Source organism: Pinus tabuliformis, chromosome J (assembly GCF_031772625.1).
Source record: "Pinus tabuliformis cultivar Carrire ecotype Pingquan chromosome J, CPIR1, whole genome shotgun sequence".
Classification (NCBI taxonomy): Eukaryota; Viridiplantae; Streptophyta; class Pinopsida; order Pinales; family Pinaceae; genus Pinus; species Pinus tabuliformis.
Genome location: NC_142295.1, coordinates 1,481,169,348 through 1,481,189,742, shown reverse-complemented (window position 1 = coordinate 1,481,189,742; position 20,395 = coordinate 1,481,169,348). Strand labels below are relative to the sequence as shown.

At 35.1% G+C, this 20,395-nt stretch overlaps 1 protein-coding gene across 1 annotated transcript; it reads right to left on the bottom strand.

Moving 5' to 3' along the window:
- Positions 1-5,775: 5,775 nt before the first annotated feature.
- LOC149232980 (pseudolaratriene synthase, chloroplastic-like) lies at positions 5,776-18,554 on the bottom strand. The gene is made up of 13 exons (XM_089382064.1): positions 18,215-18,554; positions 17,577-17,874; positions 16,274-16,448; positions 9,938-10,095; positions 9,603-9,723; positions 8,782-8,894; positions 8,488-8,696; positions 8,294-8,403; positions 8,087-8,176; positions 7,058-7,273; positions 6,824-6,962; positions 6,276-6,524; positions 5,776-6,180 (listed from the first exon to the last, which is right to left on the bottom strand). The coding sequence occupies exons 1-13, from the start codon at positions 18,503-18,505 to the stop codon at positions 5,875-5,877; spliced, it is 2,475 nt and encodes an 824-aa protein (XP_089238190.1). The 5' UTR covers positions 18,506-18,554; the 3' UTR covers positions 5,776-5,874.
- Positions 18,555-20,395: the final 1,841 nt, after the last annotated feature.

The window sequence follows — 20,395 nt, the reverse complement described above, 5'->3', positions numbered from 1 at the left end:
CTGCCAGACCTCCTCTTTTGTGAGATCCCAGAAATTATGAAAGAAATTTGAGGTAAAACCATCTGGACTAGGTGCTTTTCCTTCCTTGAGTTGTCGCATAGCGGACTCGACTTCCTGTAGAGTTGTCAGACGAAGAAGGAGCTGATTGTGTTCTTCAGTTATAATTTTCAGAATGTTCTGTATAATCTTCTCTATAGCTGGCTGTCGATTGACTTGTGGTTCTTGATGCATTTGTTTGAAATAAGTAAGAAGTTCTTGCTCTATGTCCTCATGTTTTTCCAGGCATGCTCCTTGCTGATTCTGAATATGATTGATATTGTTATGCATTCTTCTCTGTATGGTGGTTCGATGGAAAAATTTCATATTTCTCTCTCCCTCCTTAAGCCATCTGACTCTAGATTTTTGCTTCCAGAGTGTCTCCTCTTGTTTTTCTCTTTTTGTTATTTGTATATGAAGGAGCTTTTCCTGCTTTGAGAGGGTTTCAGTTCTTCCCTCCGTGATGATAGTCTGCTGGATTTTGTTCATTTCCTGAGCTAGAGCATTCTGAGCTTGGAAGATATTGCCAAAGGTCAGTTGATTCCATTGCTTAATGTTCTTTTTGAGATGCTTGAGTTTTTGTTGAAATTGATACATTTTTTAACCTTCCGGTGGACTGAAGCTTTTCCAAGCTGTGTGTATCAGGTTGTTGAAGTCTGGATGCATTAACCAGAAAGCTTCAAAGTGAAAAGGTCTCTGAGTGGTGTTCCTGGGCCTTTGCCATTGGAGCGAAATCGGCCAATGATCTGAGCCAGTAAGAGGTAAGATCGAGGCAGAAAGATCTCCTCCAAGATGAATGGCATTGTCTGACAGCAGAAATCTATCTAGTCGGGAGGCGATTTGATGAGTTCCAGTTCTTCTATTATTCCATGTGTAGATACCATTATTGAATGGCATATCTATGAGCCAGTTATTTTGGATGAAGTTCTTTAGATGGATACTTTCACTATCCAGTTTGTTCCTGCCTCCTTTTTTTTCTTCCAGTTTAGTAATCATATTGAAGTCTCCTCCTGTAATCCAAAGTGGAAGAATTCTGGTGGAGTTGATCAGAGTTAATGTATTCAGAATGTCTATTTTGTTCGCAGCCTCTTGGGGGAAGTAGACATTGGTGAGGTGAGCATGCACATTTGTTCCTATTATATGAAACGTGGCCTGAATGAAATGATGATTTGCATGGATATTAGTTAGCGTGATAGCTCATTCATCCCAGGCTATCGCGAGTCCTCCTGAAGCTCCTAAGGCATCCACTGCTACTGCTTTACTTCCTGGCCAAGCTTTGGCGAGAGTTTGGCCCAGTGTGGTAGAGTTACATTTTGTTTCTTGCATGAAGAAGATTTGGGGTTTCTCCTACTGAATCATGTTTTTTATCATTCTATATTTCCCTGGGCTATTTAGCCCTCTTATATTCCAAGATGTGAGCTTCATATTTCATTAATGGGAAGGGGACTGTAATACTTTGTAAGCTTAGAATATCTTCCTGATTCCACCAGCATTTCCCCAATACAGATGGTTCTTTGGAGGTCTGTCTTTCTCCCACGCTTTTTATTATCTTTTAGAATGTTTTTTCCATCCCATTGACTTCCAGGTTGGATACCTAGAGATCATTGCTGGTGCGCTCTGGATAGGATGACTTCCAAACTTTCCAACTGTCTTTCTGGGATCTTGTCAAATTCTTTTTTCCTACAAGCTTGTTCTAATCCCATTATGTCCAGATCTCCTATGTCTATACTTTCGGGCTCTTCTTCCATATGCTTGGCCTCACTGCTTTCCGCTGCGAAGTCTGTTGCTACGGTAGTCTCTTGCTGCAAAATGTCTATGTCCATGCCATGAGGTTTCCAAATCAGTTTCAGACTGGGTGTGGAGGTGGTTAAATCAGTGGGTTGCGAGGGCTTCTGAGATTGCCCTGGGCCCAAGGGGTTTAGCTTAGAGGTTGCCTTGGGAGGCTCCTCAGGGAGTAAGGGTGACTCAGATGCTTTCGGTGTTGTGTGTGGAGCGTGATTGTTCAAAGGTCTTTGTTTCAGGTGGATGTATACCCCAGGAAGTCTTGTACACCCCTCCACGCAGGGGGGTGTGATCCCCCCTGGCTGGGGGGGCCGAGGGCCAGCGGTCCCCCGACGGGGGCTCGGGGGCAGCGCCCCCGAAGCTAAAAACAAATGTAAAATTTCCTTGTAAAAGTATAATAATTTCTAGTCAATTTGGGTCGTTCATTAGGCGGATGATCTGACAGTAGAACTTATGTTTAGTTTAGGGTTTTTTGCCCTAGAAGGAAACCCCTCTCTTTGTATGAGGGTATTGTATTTGAGGCTGAAAAATAGATGTGTATTCGGTGAGCGAGAAACAGAGAGGTGAGACTGTGAGAGAAAATAGAGGATATTACAACAGATTTGTTGTAGGTTGTGTCTCCATTTTGCTGGATAATAGAAAGGAAGGACTGGCTTTTCGGGTGGACGTAGCCCAAACTAGGTGAACCACGTATATCCGTGTCTCTCTTGTTTTGTACATTTTCTGTGTTTATATTTCTACAATATTTTATGTGTTCCATTGCTCCGTAATATATAATTTTCTAACATTCGGCTTAGGTTGAGTTAAGATATCAAAGCTTTTATTGGTGGACGGTATTGAGGCGTTGGCAAAAGGCTTTTTAGGGTTTGATGCAAGTTTTTTGTGGTTCTTTTTGTGATTATTTACCCTGGTGAAACCGTCTGAATCAGGTTTTTCTGAGGAGGAATGAGTTGGGGGTTTCATATTTAACGGGAAATCACAAAAGAGATGGCCAAGGGCATGACATTTTCTGCATCTGAATGGCACATGTTCATAATCTATTGACTAAATCCACTCAAAATCATCATGATATAAACTTACTGCATCCGGAAGAGCTTTGCTTAGATGCATGTAGACACAAATGCGGGCGTAGGAAGTGTATCTTCTGAGTTTTGTCTCCTCCGTGATCTTAATGAACTCCCCCAGGCCATTTCCAATATCTGTTAGTGATTCTTCATCCCAATATTCCAGAGGAAGGGAATAAAGATGGATCTAGACTAGTGCCCAACTTAGATCCTCTTTGTCCAGGTTGAATCGCTCGATCCAGTCTCTCAGGTAAAGACCAACTGCATTGAAGAAGTATGGACCTCCATCGATGATCCTATTTCGGTCTTCTATGCAGTTGAAGACTGCCATGAAAAAACCTTTTGGTCCCAGCTGCAAGGTGATGTGCCCTTTTGGTTTCCATTTGGCTGCGATCCAATCATGCAAGGCTTTCTCAATGGGCCAGAAGCCGATAAATTTTCCTATTAAAGTGTGATCCTTCATGTACTGGATTTGGGTATTGATTCTTTGACTTGGTAGTTCAATCTTAGGTCTTTCTGCTGCAACAGGTTTGTAGGTTGTTGAGGTTGCTTTGGGGGCTTCATCCCTTCCTGTGTTATCTGTTTGTGCTTTATGAGTCATTTCCGCTTCTTCCTGTGGCTTCTTCCCATCAGTTCCCGTGTGCATCTGAGTTTTGTCTTGATCATTAGGGGGAGGCCCCGTGTCCTCCCCATGAAGGTCTTCCATGGCGAGTACTCTAGTCGGTGTTGTAAATTATTGCTAGTATTGCTGAGGAATAGTTGCAAGCTTGTCGTTGTCTAAGCAGGTCTGTCGTCCCAGAGTTTGTCAGAAACCCTAAATTGTCATTGTCGCAGAGTATCAATATATGTCAATATTAATTCTTATTAAAATATTTTATTGATAACTCATATTGAATAATTTTTATATACAAAATTACAATGTTTTATTTTAACATTTTTTCTATATATAGATATATATGAATTTGAAATCAACATAAATTAGTTAAAATAGATCTTCAAGTAGTTTATTTAAATCTCTTGTTGAAATATTTAAACATCTTACTCATACATTTTTTATTTCTATTCATTTTTTAAAATTATAATAGACATTATTTTTCTATTTAAAACATTATTTTTATTTTTTATTTGTATTTTAAAAGTGACAGCTAACGGATAAACTTACACATCCCCCTCATACTAGGCTGTAGAACCAACATAGATCCATGTTAATTACATATCAAACATGAGTCGAGAGGGATCAAATTTCTTCATGTGCAAACTTTTTTAGAGTGAAAAATACAATGTGCTATTTTTTATTGTTTAAATTTTATTTTTAAATCCTAAATAGAATATATATAGGACCAAATAAACGTTTTAACGATAAAAAATTAATTTTTTCATGATATATACATAAGTTTTTAAAAATGTTATATAATATACACATAATTTATATAAAATATTTTACATTACCTGTATATTCAGACATTTTATCACACAAATTAAAATGGGTTTTTATTATTAATATATTTTAAGTATATATAAATATTAATTCTAATTAAAATATTTTATTGATAAGCCACATTAAATATTTTTATATATACAAAATTACAATGCTTTATTTTAACAATTTTTTATATATATAGATAAATATGAAGTTGACATTAACACAAATTAGTTAAAATAGATCTTCAAATAGTTTATTTAAATCTCTTCTTGAAATATTTTATAAAAGTATAAGATTTAAACATCTTACTCATACATTTTTTTATTTCTATTCATTTTTTTAATTATAGTTGACATTAATTTTTTATTTAAAATATAATTTTTATTTTTTGTTTTTATTTTAAAATCTTAGAAAGCACAAACTTACACATCCCCCTCATACTGGATTGTAAAATAACTACACATCCCTCTCATACTTGGTTGTAGAATAACTACAATGAAGTTTCACAAATTATTTTTGAAGAGTGAAGCACATCTAAGAAACTGAAAAATAATTGGTAAACTCTTTATATTGGCATCTAATCGTCTATCTTAAAATCTCAACCATTTATTTTATTGAAAATATAAATTCCACAAACCCTTTTCCAATATACACCAATACCTCTTAATAACCTCCACTATCCACTATAATACCACAGATATATATATATATATATATATATATATATATATATATATATATATATATATATATATTACTTTTTTCAGGTGGGTGGGGCCCCGCTGAAGAAGCTAAATATTGTTAAATACATTCTGTACATAAGCCATGGCCCAAATACGCTGCAGTGCAGCTCCGCAGGACTGGATACTCGCCGAGGGCATGTAAAAAGACCACCCTGACCATTACAACATACACTCACGTGCCATAATAAATATTATTTTATTCCAACTAATTTTCTAATAAAAATATCAACTTTAAAATCTAATATTCCTGAACTTTATTACACCTGAACTTTATTACACCCTGCCAATGATAAAGATAAAAGAAATAAATCACAATAAAGAAAAAAGTGACTCATATCTATATCAACTAGGGTACATGCACATACTATAATTTCACTAAAAATTGACAATTGAAAGCTATAAGATCTGATATTTCAAAACTTTATTACAGCGTGTGGACGAAAAAGATAAAAGAAATAAGACACAATGATGAAAAAAGAGACTCAAATCCAAATTAAGTAATGATACAACCATATACACTATAATTTCACTTAAAATTGATAATTGGAAGATAGAAATAGATACATACACAAGTGATACATATATATATATATATAAAAGTGACATGCAAAGGTGATTTAAAGCCAGAAAGCTAGAAACTAAAAACGTAGCTACTTGTACACTTTCGAACATGTTCTTACTCATTTCAACACTAACCTTGGTTGATGCACTTAACAGGTTTCGGGTGGCAGCTGGCACATCAACAAACTTAAACTGTCGACGGAGGAGAGGAAAGAAAAGCCAAATTCACCAATTGATCTGTTTGTTTGTTCTGGAATACGATATGTTATAAAGGCACAGGTTGAACTAGGGTTCTCATTACCAAATTCTTGGTTTCCTTGTCAGCAACTGTGTATCCATCTCGATATTTGTACATGTAATTGGAAGCTCTGTAGATGTCAAACGCAGGTTTCTTGCAAGTGATTGAGAATGGAATATTACTACCCAGTCCCATAAGCTCCCAGTTTAATTCTTTCATCATCAAACTGTTCATAGCGTTGAAATCATTGAGAGCATCCTCCTCTGTTGTTCCAGGATTGTCCTTCATATAACACGATATGCACGAAGCTTCTTCTCCATGGGCCCTGTCAATCTGCATGCAATCCTCAAGATTAATTACCATGATGACGTCATTGCATACCAAAGGCAGTGTGAAAATAATCATATTCAAATGCAAAATGCAGATACCTTGTAGGCGTTCATGTCACCTCTTAGTCGGCCAATGGAGGAGGCCAAGTGATGGAATCTGGATGGAATATCAATTTCCTGCAAGGAGATGTCATCAGGAAGTGGTATGTCCATCGTCAGGATGGGCAATATCGCTATATGTAAACCACTGGTAATCTTGCTGTTCTTGAGGTATTCCTCAAACGTTGGGATGTAACCACTGGCAATCCACCTTGCTTCTTCCATATGAGCATCAATTATAGCCTCCCACTGCACATACAGACAGGCAAAGTAAAATTCATTATCTTTCACTACAGATTGCATTTCGTTAAAATTATTTATATTTAAAGTGAATATCAAAGTTGGTTAACTTATGTGGATGGCAGATTTGAGGAATATCGAAAATATAGGGGTTAATTGTTTGACTCCTTGATAGTGAATAGCTATATCAAGACATATTCCCAAAATTTGCATTTTCTCTTTGGAAAGTGAATAATAAGATTAAGACATTTCCAAAATCTCGACATATTCCCAAAATCTGCATTCGTAAAAATACTTATTTTCCACACCGCTTTTCGAGCATATTCAAGTGTATCCCGGCCCTGTGTCTCCTCGGTGTCCCGCGCCATTTCACTGACAAGTTGGTACAACAGCATGTAAACACTTTTCATATATTCCGGGAGGCACTCTATAGTTGATGGATCCCATCTGATATCTCAAAGAAACGAAAATGGTATACATTATATATATTATCGAATACTCTTGTAGATTTCAATAAACCTATCAATTGAAACCATTATCACCTCTTAACTGCTGCTGTAAAGAGTTCAAGCTCGTCAATTGTCCCGTAGGTGTCGTAGATGTCATCGAGACAAGTGGCGATTTCACAAAGTTTTGCAAAACCCAATCTGAATGCAGAATGTTTCGGCTCCATCACAATACAAGAGGCCATAGTGTAATATTCCACAGGGCGATGCCGAGTGAAGCTCATTTCAGATAAACCTGAAGATTTCCACCATCTACACATAATTGACAGCGCCTTCAGCCAAGCTGGGGGAGATGTCTATTTGTAATGTGTATCCAAAAATAGCCCTTACCATATTAATCTATGTTTAAGTAAACAAATTTCATCTTAATTTTTTGATCTAGCAAAGGATTAAAAGTCCAGTACAGACTATGAGAGAAAATATTTATCTTTGTTCCTTATATCTATGCTGATCCTAATGCACAAGTAACTAGCAATAGTTCAGCGAGTGGTCATTTTTATTTTAATTATAGATTTTCTGTCTGTAATCAAAATTGAAATCAAAATAAATAAATAAAATTAAGAATCTAAAAATGAAAATATTTAAATAACTATATAAAATATTTAAATAATGTGCCTCATAAAACCAATTTAAATAACTAAATAAATAAATAATTAAAAAAAAAATTATTTTCAAATTTTCTTTTTGTAATGTAAAATTTGAAGAAAATTTTGAGCCTTCCTCTTGGAACATGATAGATTTAAAATTAGATAAATCTAAACTGGTAATTATAAATTTTGGAAATATTTTTAAATCTAATTACTAATTTTCCTCTTATTTATTTATTTCTAAATACTTACATAATCTGCAATTAAGTTATGCTGAACTGCAATTAAGTTATGCTCAACTCCAATATCATAGTGATCTTAAACTTCATTTGATAACAGATTTTAGAAATATTTTGAGGAACCTAAACTAAGCTAAGTGTTTAGCTTCATTGAAATTACAAAATATTCCTGAAATTTAAAATAAAAATAAAAATAACCATTCCTCACTTTGAAAGGGGCCAAGTGACATTGTTATTACCTTGAAAGACGCTGGAGCTCTATATGTTGTAAGGAGTTCAAGATATTGAATTCCAATTTTGCAAGTTCCAGAAGTGTCTCTCTCGGCATCCTGGAAAGTAAGGAAAAAAGAAGAAAAGATAGAGTATCAACATTTCCATTTCCATAATGTCACAAATGCACAAAATAGTATCAGTCGATGTTAAAAACTATGGACCAATGGGCCTACTCATATATACTCGAAGGACTATCTGTGTCCTGTTCATGTATCTCTATGTAACTCCTTGCTTCCCATCTGGGTATAGTTGACTGCCAGCCAAATTCCAGAACGTACTCTATCTGACAACCACAAAAATGTAAAGCCATTAAATATCAGAGATTGAAACAAATATAGCATTATGAATAAATCAACAAAAGCCTCACTTCTCGGGAAAGACTGGACGGTGGAATCTTTTGTAGCATATCTTTTAAATATCTCACGGCAAAGTTTTCAGCCTCTTCCATAACCTTTTCCCCAGGAAAGGCAAGGAGGGACGCCCGAAAGAGATTGAGTACGCTCCTGATCTCTCCAACTGTTTGAATAGAAGAACAAACAAACTGTCCATTTTGGCCTTTGAAGTGTTCGAACGCATCTGATGATGTATATTTATCAATCACAGTTCAGCAAAAGTAATTCATTCTAACTTATAATTAATGAAATGTGGATACATATCTAACCTGAAGAAACATTATATCCGTGCAGTCGCAGAGTTCGAAATGCCAGTGACGTTGAATTGAGATCAGGGATGAGACTGTCTCTACTGCATCCAATTCCTTTTTCGTTCCAATAACTGCTGGCCAAAATGATATCTTGTTATAATTAAAGTATATTCATTACATATTTAATTAATGCATCTGAAAAGCTTCTAAAAAGACTCACGAAAGACAACTCATTGCAGAAACAGTGAGTTATGTGTTGAGGGTAGATTTTAAGCAGACTTTAAAATTTTATAGAAGGAAAAAGTTAAACCATTAATTTAGTTAATTATTTGTATAAAACATGTTAATTATTTGTATAAAACATGTTCTATATAATGTTTATTGTAAATTTAGTAATATTTTAAAATTTGACAAACAACAAAAAAAAATTGAATTGTTTTTAGTGAGATTTTTTAAAAGTTTTTCCGTTTAATTTATCTAAAATCTAGTAAGAATTTATTGAACTCACAAGCTTGATGGACTACTCCTGCACAATGGAAGTACCTTAAGGGTTTTTAAGGATGATGAATCCATATATATAAGAAAAGTCTTTTAGTTAGAAATCACATTAGAGAAAATGTGATTTCTAAAGAAAAAAACTCTTCTTAATGTAATATAAATCACAAACCTGAATTAATAAATTACTATTCCATATGTCAAAAAACCAATTTAAACAACACAAATCAAAATTTCACTTTAAATTTTTCTACTAAAAAATCTAAAAAATCTCACTAAAAACAATTCTGAAAATAATTAAACAAAATCTATAATCAAACTAAATTCAAATCATAAACACTAACCTGTAAACATAATCAAGCGAAACTTGTATCTCATTTTTGAAATGTCTATCGATTCCTAAAGATTCAATGGTATCCACCATCCAAAGGCGTTGAAAGATATCCATGGAACATACACGAGGCTCTGCAATTTAAAATGCAATATACCTAGTCATATTTATGATTCAAATCTGATTCAAAATAATATAAATTTAAGTTCATATTAATCTTAGATTTTTTAAGGAGATATGAATCAAAATAATAGTTTACGTTTATTTTAAATGGAAAGGTATCATGATAATAATAGACACTATGATTTGAGAATTGCATGCAATCGTGAACCAAAATGATGAATGTACCGTAATTGCCGAACTTATTGAAAACATTGTTAGAATCTGCGAGGAATTTTGAATCTTCAGTGAGCATTAAAGAAATAACCGTGGAAGCGAGCGAACTTAAGAACGATCCAACGGCCATAGTTCCGTTCCAGTCAAGATTCATCATGTGATCTCGCTTTCTTTCCGACGAAAATGTTGGGTATTTTTCTTTTTAAATGGGGAAAATACCAAAAACCAAATATTCAAACACACAGAGGCAGTGCTCTGTTTTTACTTTACTCCAGGATCTTTTGTGCACAGGAAGACTTAAAAAATTTCACAGAGAAAACAGAGTAATTCACCACCATTAAACTTTCTATTCATTAAAAATTGATACAAAGATTTACCACTGTAAAATCCTTTTTATATTCACTGCTGTGAAAAATAACTTACTGCTATAACAGACGTTTACATGAGCTTACTGCTGTAAAACAAAATTCACACAGGCTTACAAAATTTCACGCTCCACCATTTCCTTTATGCAAAACCACACATGGTTTTTGCTATTCCTCTGTTTTACAATTCCTTACAAAACATTACCAAATACATTTGTGCACTGCTGTGCATTCACCCTCTGGTTCTTCACATTTTTCACACTGCTGTGTATGAAATACAACACATGGTTTTCGCTTCACCACTCTAATTTTACTCTACTGTAAACTCACACTGAAACCTCCTACGGCGGTCAACCAAAAGTTTAATCCACGCAAGCCTTTAATGCACCTCGTATGCAGCTTTAGTTCATCAACGGTGGAGAGCGATGGAGTAAATCCGACGGAGGTCAACAATATCGGAAACCTGTTTGCTGCCCAACTTTAACGCCCGAGAAAATGACGTTGCGTTACGTCAGGGCTGAACCACGTGTCAGCTCCAAATTGTATCGGAGCTCCTTCCCGGATTATTCCTTCGTCGGCAAATCGCTCCGAGAAAATCCGGTGAACGGTTTCTGGCTTGGTTCACGGTTTCTGGTGGTCTGCGTTGAAATTAGATTTCAACACTCCCCTTTAATTTCAACAGCTGGGCATTCGGTCATACCGAGACACTTCCTCAAAAATTCAAAGCTTTTCTGATCCAATGGCTTTGTCAAGATGTCTGCAACCTGTTCCTGAGTCCTGCAATGTTCTAGGACAATTTCTCCATTGTTCACCAATTCTCTGATGTAGTGAAATCTTGTATCAATGTGTTTCGTTCTCTTATGAAACACTGAATTCTTTGACAATGCAATAGCTGAGCTATTGTCACAAAAAATCACTGTCGCTTTTGCCTGTTCTTGGCCTAAGCTTCTCAACATTCTTCTCATCCACACTGCCTGACAAGCTGCTGCTGTCGCTGCCACATATTCAGCCTCTGCTGTAGACAATGCTACAATGGACTGCTTCTTAGAAGCCCATGAAATGGCTCCTGAACCCATATTAAAAACATAACCGGAAGTGCTCTTCCGATCATCTACACTTCCAGCCCAATCGCTATCTGTGTACCCAACCAAATCTGAATGTTCTGAGGCATGATATAGAATTCCAAACATTTTGGTACCTTTGACATACCTCAAAATTCTCTTTGCTGCCTGCCAATGTGCCTCCTTCGGCCTCTCCATGAACCTGGAAATTAAACTAACAGCATACATTAAATCAGGCCTAGTTGCTGTTAAATACATAAGGCTGCCCACAATACTTTTATACAAGCTAGGATCAAAATCCTTGCTGCTGTCCTCTCTGCTGAGCTTTAATCCCATTACTGTGGGAGTGATTGCTGCCTTGCATTCTTCCATCTTAAATCTGCTCAAAATTTGATTTACATATCTTGTTTGAGATATAAAAATTCCTTTTTCATTTTGATCTACTTCTATGCCTAAGAAGTATCTCAAGAAACCCATGTCAGTCATTTCAAATTCATCCTTCATGACTGATTTAAAATTCTTAATGAGCTGATCATCATTACCTGTGAAAATAACATCATCAACATATAAGACCACAATCAAAATCTTACCATCCTTTTCTTTGATGTAGACTGTGGGTTCTCCTTCACATTTGTCAAATTCATTATCCAATAGATATGAATCTATCCTGCTGTACCATGCTCTTGGCGCTTGCTTCAGCCCATAAAGAGCTTTCTTCAATTTGCACACTTTGTGCTCTTCTCCTTTCTTCTCATATCCGAGAGGTTGTTCCACATAGACCTCTTCCATTAATACTCCATTTAGGAATGCTGATTTCACATCCATTTGGTAGACTTTCCATTTGTTTTGTGCTGCTATGGACAGCACTGCTCTCACTGTTTCCATTCTTGCAACCGGGGCGAAAGTCTCCTCATAATCTCTTCCATACTGCTGCTTGTAGCCTTTGACAACCAGCCTTGCCTTGTGCCTTTCAATCTTGCCTTCAGCATTGCTCTTGGTCTTGTAGACCCATTTCACACCAATGACTTCTTTGCCTTTTGGTAACTCAACCAAATCCCATGTTTTGTTTCTCTCTATGGCATTCATCTCCTCATCCATAGCTTCTATCCACTTCTTATCTTTAATAGCTTCTTCAAAATGAATAGGATCATCAACATGACAATACAAGGCAAATAAGGAATTCATTCCTTCTTCATAAATTTCACTTAGATTTCTAAACTTCTTACCTCGTTCACTTGGTGTGCAAGTGCTTGAAGATGCACTTGAATTTCCTCCTTGTGGTGTGCTTGGAGAAGCACTCTCATTGATCCTCAATGGTGTACCTTGCTGTCCTTGTGTTGGCGCTGTTGTTTGGGGATTCATTTCAGCCACCTCCTCTTCATCTTCATCATGAGACAAACAGTTCTTGACATTGACTGTTTTCTCTATGCTTCCATCCCAAGCTTCCTCTTCTATGAATTGAACATCCCTGCTGACAAAGAACTTCTTGGTAGATGGAATGTACAGCCTGTAGGCTTTGGATTCATCACTGTATCCAATGAAGATGCATTTCTCCCCTTTGCTGTCCAACTTCCTCCTTAGCTGATCTGGTATGTGTGCATAGGCCACACACCCAAAAACTCTCATGTGGGTGACTCCTTGCTTTCTCCCACTCCATGCCTCTTCCGGCACCTTGTTCATGACTGCTTTTGTAGGACACCTGTTTAATATATAAACTGCACAATGTACAGCTTCAGCCCAATACTCATTCGGCAAATGCTTTGCCTTCAACATACTCCTCGCCATATCCATGATGGTCCTGTTCTTCCTTTCAGCAACTCCATTTTGCTGCGGAGTGTACCGAGTTGTAAACTGTTTATGAATTCCATTTTCTCTACAGAATCTTAGGAATTCCTTGGAGATATATTCACCTCCTCTATCAGTTCTCAAAACTTTAATGTGCAGCCCGCTTTGGTTTTCAACAAATGCTTTGAAGTTTTGGAATTTCTCAAAGACTTCACTTTTGTTTTTAAGGAAGTATATCCAAGTCTTTCTTGTACAGTCATCAATGAATGTTAGGAAATATTGGCTGCCAGCTAATGATGGAGCTTGCATTGGTCCACACAAATCTGAGTGGATAATCTCTAAGGGTGTCTTTGCCCTTATGCTCTTCCCTGATGGAAAACTCTCTCTATGTTGTTTTCCCAAAATACAGCCTTCACATAGGCTGTCCGGTTTCTCTATCAATGGTAATCCCTTTACCATTCCTTTTCTGCTCAATAAGTTTAGACCTCCAAAATTTAGATGCCCGAATCTCAAGTGCCATAACCAGTTCTCATCCTTTGGCACGCTTTGGAAGGCCTCTTGGGTGACTGCTGCAATTTCATTTTTGTTTTTCAAATCTGCCCTGATCCTCAAAGGGAACATCCTGTTCCTTGTCATCTTCACTTCAGCAATGCATCTTTTGCTGGGTGGTATATCCATGATGGTGCATACATCATTTTTAAAGAAAACATTGTACCCCTTATGGACAAGCTGTCCAATACTCAAGAGATTACATCTCATTCCGGGGACATAGTAGACATCTGCTATGGTTTTCCTTTCTCCTTGCTTTGAGAGTATTTTTATTTCTCCTTTTCCCATAACAGACACTTTACTATCAGTTCCTAGTGTGACTTCTGATTTCACATTTTTATCTAGGGCAGAAAAGAAGGCAATGTTTCCGGTCATATGGTTGCTGCAACCTGAGTCTAAAAACCATATGTCCTCACTATGTGTTTCAGCCATGTTACAAGCTAACAGGACATTTTCTTGACTGCTGTTTTCTCTTGTAACATTTGCATTTTGTCTGCTGTTCATATCATGTTGTTTCTTTCTACAATCACTAGCATAATGTCCATACTTTTTGCAATAATAGCATTGAACATTAGATTTATCATACCTTTGTCCTTGAGCATGATGTTGATCTCTTTGTTGGCTGCTGCCTTGGCCTTGGTTCTGACTTGGATTGCTGCCTCTTCCTTGTGCATTTGATGAGTTGTTCCTTCCACCTCTATTCTGGCTTCTGCCTCTTCCTCTTTTGTTTCCTCTGCCTTGACCTCTGCCTCTTCCAAAGGACATCTGGGTCTTGAAGGCTTGCTCAAGAGATGAGTTTTCATTCCTACTCAACCTCTGCTCATGTGTTATCAGTGATGCATGTAGCTCATCAACTGAATAACTTGAGAGATCCTTTGTCTCTTCAATGGTGGTGACTATGGCATCAAACCTTGAGGGTAAGACCCTCAATATTTTCTCCACAATTCTTCTGTCTTCAATGGTTTCTCCATGAGTTCTCATTTGTGTGATTACACCAATCACATGAGTGAAGAATGAGTCAATGTTATCTGACTCCTTCATGTTCAAGTTCTCAAAATCCTTTCTCAGCAATTGTAGCTTTGCTGTCTTCACTCTCTCCATGCCTTGATAGGCTGTCTTGAGGGTTTGCCATGCTTCATTGGCTGTCTTAACCGCTGCTAACCTTGGAAACATACTCTGGTCTACTGCTAGATACAACAACACACGGGCTTTTGAATCTTTCTTCCTATTGTTCTTCAGCGGATCCTTCTCTCCTTGAGTTAATGCATTGAACTCAGTTTCATCTGCTGGTTCTTCAAAGCCTTCTTCAACTATTTCCCATAAATCTTGGGAAGCAAGCAGAGCTGTCATAGTTATTGACCAGTAGTCATAGTTCTTCCCATTAAACTGTGGGAGCTGGGTGTTAAACAAACCCATACCAGTGCTTGTGCTGGCCATTCCTTGACTGTGTATTTAAAACACTGACTGTCTCTTCAATAACAAACAAGATAGCTATGAAGAATACCTGAATCCTTTGTTGTCTGACTTCTGTCTGCCTGAGAAGTTTTGCTGCAGCAACAACCTTCTCCCTTCAGCTTCTTTAACTTTTTTTTAAAGAGCCTAAGCCTGCTCTGATACCACTGTTGGGTATTTTTCTTTTTAAATGGGGAAAATACCAAAAACCAAATATTCAAACACACAGAGGCAGTGCTCTGTTTTTACTTTACTCCAGGATCTTTTGTGCACAGGAAGACTCAAAAAATTTCACAGAGAAAACAGAGTAATTCACCACCATTAAACTTTCTATTCATTAAAAATTGATACAAAGATTTACCACTGTAAAATCCTTTTTATATTCACTGCTGTGAAAAATAACTTACTGCTGTAACAAACGTTTACATGAGCTTACTGCTGTAAAACAAAATTCACACAGGCTTACAAAATTTCACGCTCCACCATTTCCTTTATGCAAAACCACACATGGTTTTTGCTATTCCTCTGTTTTACAATTCCTTACAAAACATTACCAAATACATTTGTGCACTGCTGTGCATTCACCCTCTGGTTCTTCACATTTTTCACACTGCTGTGTATGAAATACAACACATGGTTTTCGCTTCACCACTCTAATTTTACTCTACTGTAAACTCACACTGAAACCTCCTACGGCGGTCAACCAAAAGTTTAATCCACGCAAGCCTTTAATGCACCTCGTATGCAGCTTTAGTTCATCAACGGTGGAGAGCGATGGAGTAAATCCGACGGAGTTCAACAATATCGGAAACCTGTTTGCTGCCCAACTTTAACGCCCGAGAAAATGACGTTGCGTTACGTCGGGGCTGAACCACGTGTCAGCTCCAAATTGTATCGGAGCTCCTTCCCGGATTATTCCTTCGTCGGCAAATCGCTCCGAGAAAATCCGGTGAACGGTTTCTGGCTTGGTTCACGGTTTCTGGTGGTCTGCGTTGAAATTAGATTTCAACAAAAAACAATGCTGGCATGGCAACTCTGTCCGTTGAAACAGTGTACAGGATCGTATCAGTATCATTTTCAAATTGTTGAATCAATATTTGTGAACGATTGAAATGTATAAAACTTTGAGGTCTTACCTAGCAAAAGTTGCTTCCCGCTTCCTCCACAGTGATCGGAGGCAAGGTAGTTCATATGGGAGGCTCAGCTGAAGCGATTTCGCTTCCCTGAGCAACTCAGCAAAGATGATCCCCAACTCAGTTGGCACGCTTTCATACTGTATTTGTTCTATCGCTCTTCTAATGAAATTAAGACCTGTCGAAGATGCACGTCATTGCTCTAAAAACTCAAGAGATTCACCCCAAAAAAAAACCTAACAGAAAGCAAAGAATGTAAGCAGTGTTTCAGCTTCAAAGATAGAAAATCTGAATTTATGTAAATGGCAAATTCTCCAAATATTTAGCAAGTCTTCTATGTTTATCAGATTTCAGATTATTATCAAAATTTTCAATGGACATCGAGGTAAGAAAAGTAGAACTAATCTGAATTTATGTAAATTACAAATTCTCCAAATATTTAACAAATTTTCTATGTTTATTAGATTTCATATTATTCTCAAAATTTTCAATGGACATCCATGTAAGAAAAGTAAAACTAAAACCAGCATAGATCCACCTTAAATACAGATCTAACATAAGAAGAGAGAGATCCAATTTCTTTAAGTACAAATTTTTTTATAAGCCTACATTATTTAAATGTTTTATATGGTTATTTATTTATTTTTATTTGTTACACATCACACTGGGCTGTAGAATGAGTCTCTTAGCTCAATAAGGTGTTGGATTTTCACACTCACTTGAACTAACTGCCACTCTAACAGCCACCGTGGAACCACTAAAAAAAATATGATAATGGTTTAGTTATAATCGTTTAAAAATTTACTAAAAAATTTGATGTAATAGAAAACCCAAAAATGTAATGGAAAACCCAAACACAACAAGGAAAAAAAAACCTAGAGTATCTTATCCCCAAAATTTTTATTTCTTAGATATAATTTCATCTTCATTTTTAATATAATTAAAATTATTCTTATCTAAATTGTAAATTTCCTAAAAATATTTTATTAAGATGTTTTATTTTTATATATCTAATCAAAACCTTCCTTATTAGAAAAAAATATTTTGAAATCTCACTTAAAAAAATATTAAAAAAAAAAATCCCATAAATTCACAACCCATTAATTTACGACCCATTAGATTGAATAATAAACATATACTAATTATAACATAAGAATACAAAGATAATATAATATAAACGTAGACTGAATATAGCATAAAGATACTGCAATAAAGATACAGTGATAATATAATTTAAACATTTACTAAATATGGCAGGAAGATACAGCAACAATATAATATAAGGCAGAAACAATGAAAATGGGACCTTGATCTATTTGTTCTAGTCCGATTTTCCATGTAGCGAGAGTAACGACACAAGCTAGAGTGTTGACGAGTCGATCAAAGAGTGGAAGGTGTGACTGTGATCCCCATGAACCATCTTGCAGTTGATTCAGCAAAAGCCAATCGACTGTTCGTGGGATCGGAGGGCGAGAAGAGCCATCAATCGCTGTCACCCTTGCAGATGGACTGATTAATTGTGCGCCATCTCCCATCGAAATTGAATGAAACATGTCCTTAACTTCCCAAATGAGTCTCTCAGCACGTTCACTGTACGAAGGTTGCTGACCAAAAATATACAAATCTCTGGTGAGTAAAGAATTGCTGTCATTTTTATGTCTAATGCAGATTATAGGAATATCTTGGTGCGGATTATAGGAATATCTTGGAATTCGATGGTCAGGAAAAAGGTAAAATCATACTAAAATAATTGATTTTTTCTGATGATCAGATTTCGAAATATTCTCTATTCTCTAAATTTATAATGAACATATATTTAAATAGAAAATCTAATCAAATAGGGAAATATTCTCTAAATTTATAATAAACCTATATTCAGAGAAAAAAAAAACCTAATCGTACGGATGCAAATATGAATTCAATTCAACTATTGAAGTTCATTACCCCATGATAAGCCGTTGACAGAGATTGTATGAAGTCATCGTCCCACAGGTTGGGATGAAAAACGCCTCTGCGTCTTTCTACACCATCGTCATCAGATGCTGCTTCAGTCGTCGTCGCCATGTTTATGATGGTAGGTGGTCCTCGGATTTGCAGAGCACATCTACCTCTCGTCCCAACTTTCTTGAGTCGATATTTCGATGGATTCGAGTGGATGGATCGGAGTTGAGAGCAAATAATAGGCATTTTCGTGGAAAAAATCGAACACTTATTGACAGAAGTGACACCCGACATGTCGTGAAGTTCTGAGACAACCTTGAAAACGGAGTTGGTAGTGCAATGCACTCTTCACCCTCTCTGGTGATCGTCACATGTACATCTCTGCTTCTTAAATAGCTGCGCGACGATTCTCAGCATTATACAGTGCAGGAATAAAATACTAAAGTGGGAATTCTTGGAATAATGCAGACCGGAATATCTTGTATACAGCGAAAACGTGATACGAGTGACGCGAACTCCATTGGTCTAGAAATTGCTCCCAAAAGAAATACTAGGAGAGAGAAGAAATCAGAGAGGACAAGTCTTTCATGGATAAATTTTAAATGTTTGTGAAGATAAGCTTATATTTATTATTCACTAACAAACAACGGGAAACATCGTGTTTTTAGCTGCATTGTAATTGTGGAGAGTTTGTGAGGTTTTGGGCATATTTCGTTTTTAGTGAGTAAAATCCAGAATTTATTGAAATATCATTGAAATGTTGAACCATTCACAGGTTTGAAATATTTTAAAAAATGTTAAATTTATTTATATGTTAAAAATAAATTATATATATATATATATATATATATATATATATATATATATAATTTAAAACAAAATTAAAATTAAAAAAAAAAACTAAAATCTAAAATAATTACATAATAATTTTTGTGTTTGGAGTATATCTTAAAATTATTTTTATTTTTATTTAATTAAAAAAGTTTGTAAGATATAAGAAAAATTATTTTTATTGAGTTAATTATTGAATTAATTGTTTTTATTGACTTAAGAGTTTGAAGTATATTTTAAAAATAGATAATTGTTTTTATTGAGTTTGGAGTTTGGAATAAAAATTTTAAAATCTAAAATAATTAGATAATGTTTGGAGAATACCTTAAAACCATTTTTATTTAGTTAAGAATTTTTTTTCTTATGATATAAGGAAAATTTGATTTTATTGAGTTAAGAGTTTGGAGTATACCTTAAAACTAGATAACTATTTTATTGAGTTTGGAGTTTGGAATAAAAATTTTAAAATCTAAAATAGTTAGATAATAATTTTTGTGTTTGGAGTATACCTTAAAATAATTTTTATTTAGTTAAGAAAAAAAAATTCTAGGATATAAGGAAAATTTGTTTTTATTGAGTTAAGAGTTTGGAGTATACTTTAAAACTAAATAATTGTTTTTATTGAGTTCAGAGTTTGGAATAAAAATTTTAAAAGCTAAAATAATTAGATAATAATATTTGTGTTTGCAGTAATATAAGGAAAATTTGTTTTTATTGAATTAAGAGTTTGGTGTATACCTTAAAACTAGATAATTGATTTTATTGAGTTTGGAGTTTGAAATAAAAATTTTAAAATCTAAAATAATTAGATAATATTTTTTGTGTTTGGATTATATCTTAAAACTACTTTTTATTTAGCTTAAAAAAAAAAAAAGTTCTTAGGATATAAGGAAAAATTGTTTTTATTGAGTTAAGAGTTTATCTTCCTAGGACATAAAGAAATAGGCTAAAAACGCAAGACACAGAAATATTTGACAAGAGTGAAAGCTTACTCCCTTGAAGACCACTAATTTTTTTTAATGCTGAAAAGAACACCTAAAAAAATACAATTCTATTTATTATTAACTAATCAAATAATATAAAGCAATACCTTCATTAAAAAAATATGTTGTCACATATTTGATTGACATACTAATTATTCTTAGACATAAGGATCAGATTATGGTAAAATTTTAAATTAATTGAACGTATAATTATTTTATTAATAATTTTAAAAATAGTTATTAATTTAATATAGTTATTATGAAAATAATTAAAATTAAAAATTTTAACTTTTAGAAAATAATTAAATTTAAATTTCTATAAATATAATATGTTTTATTATTATAAGTATAATATGTTTTATTATTATAA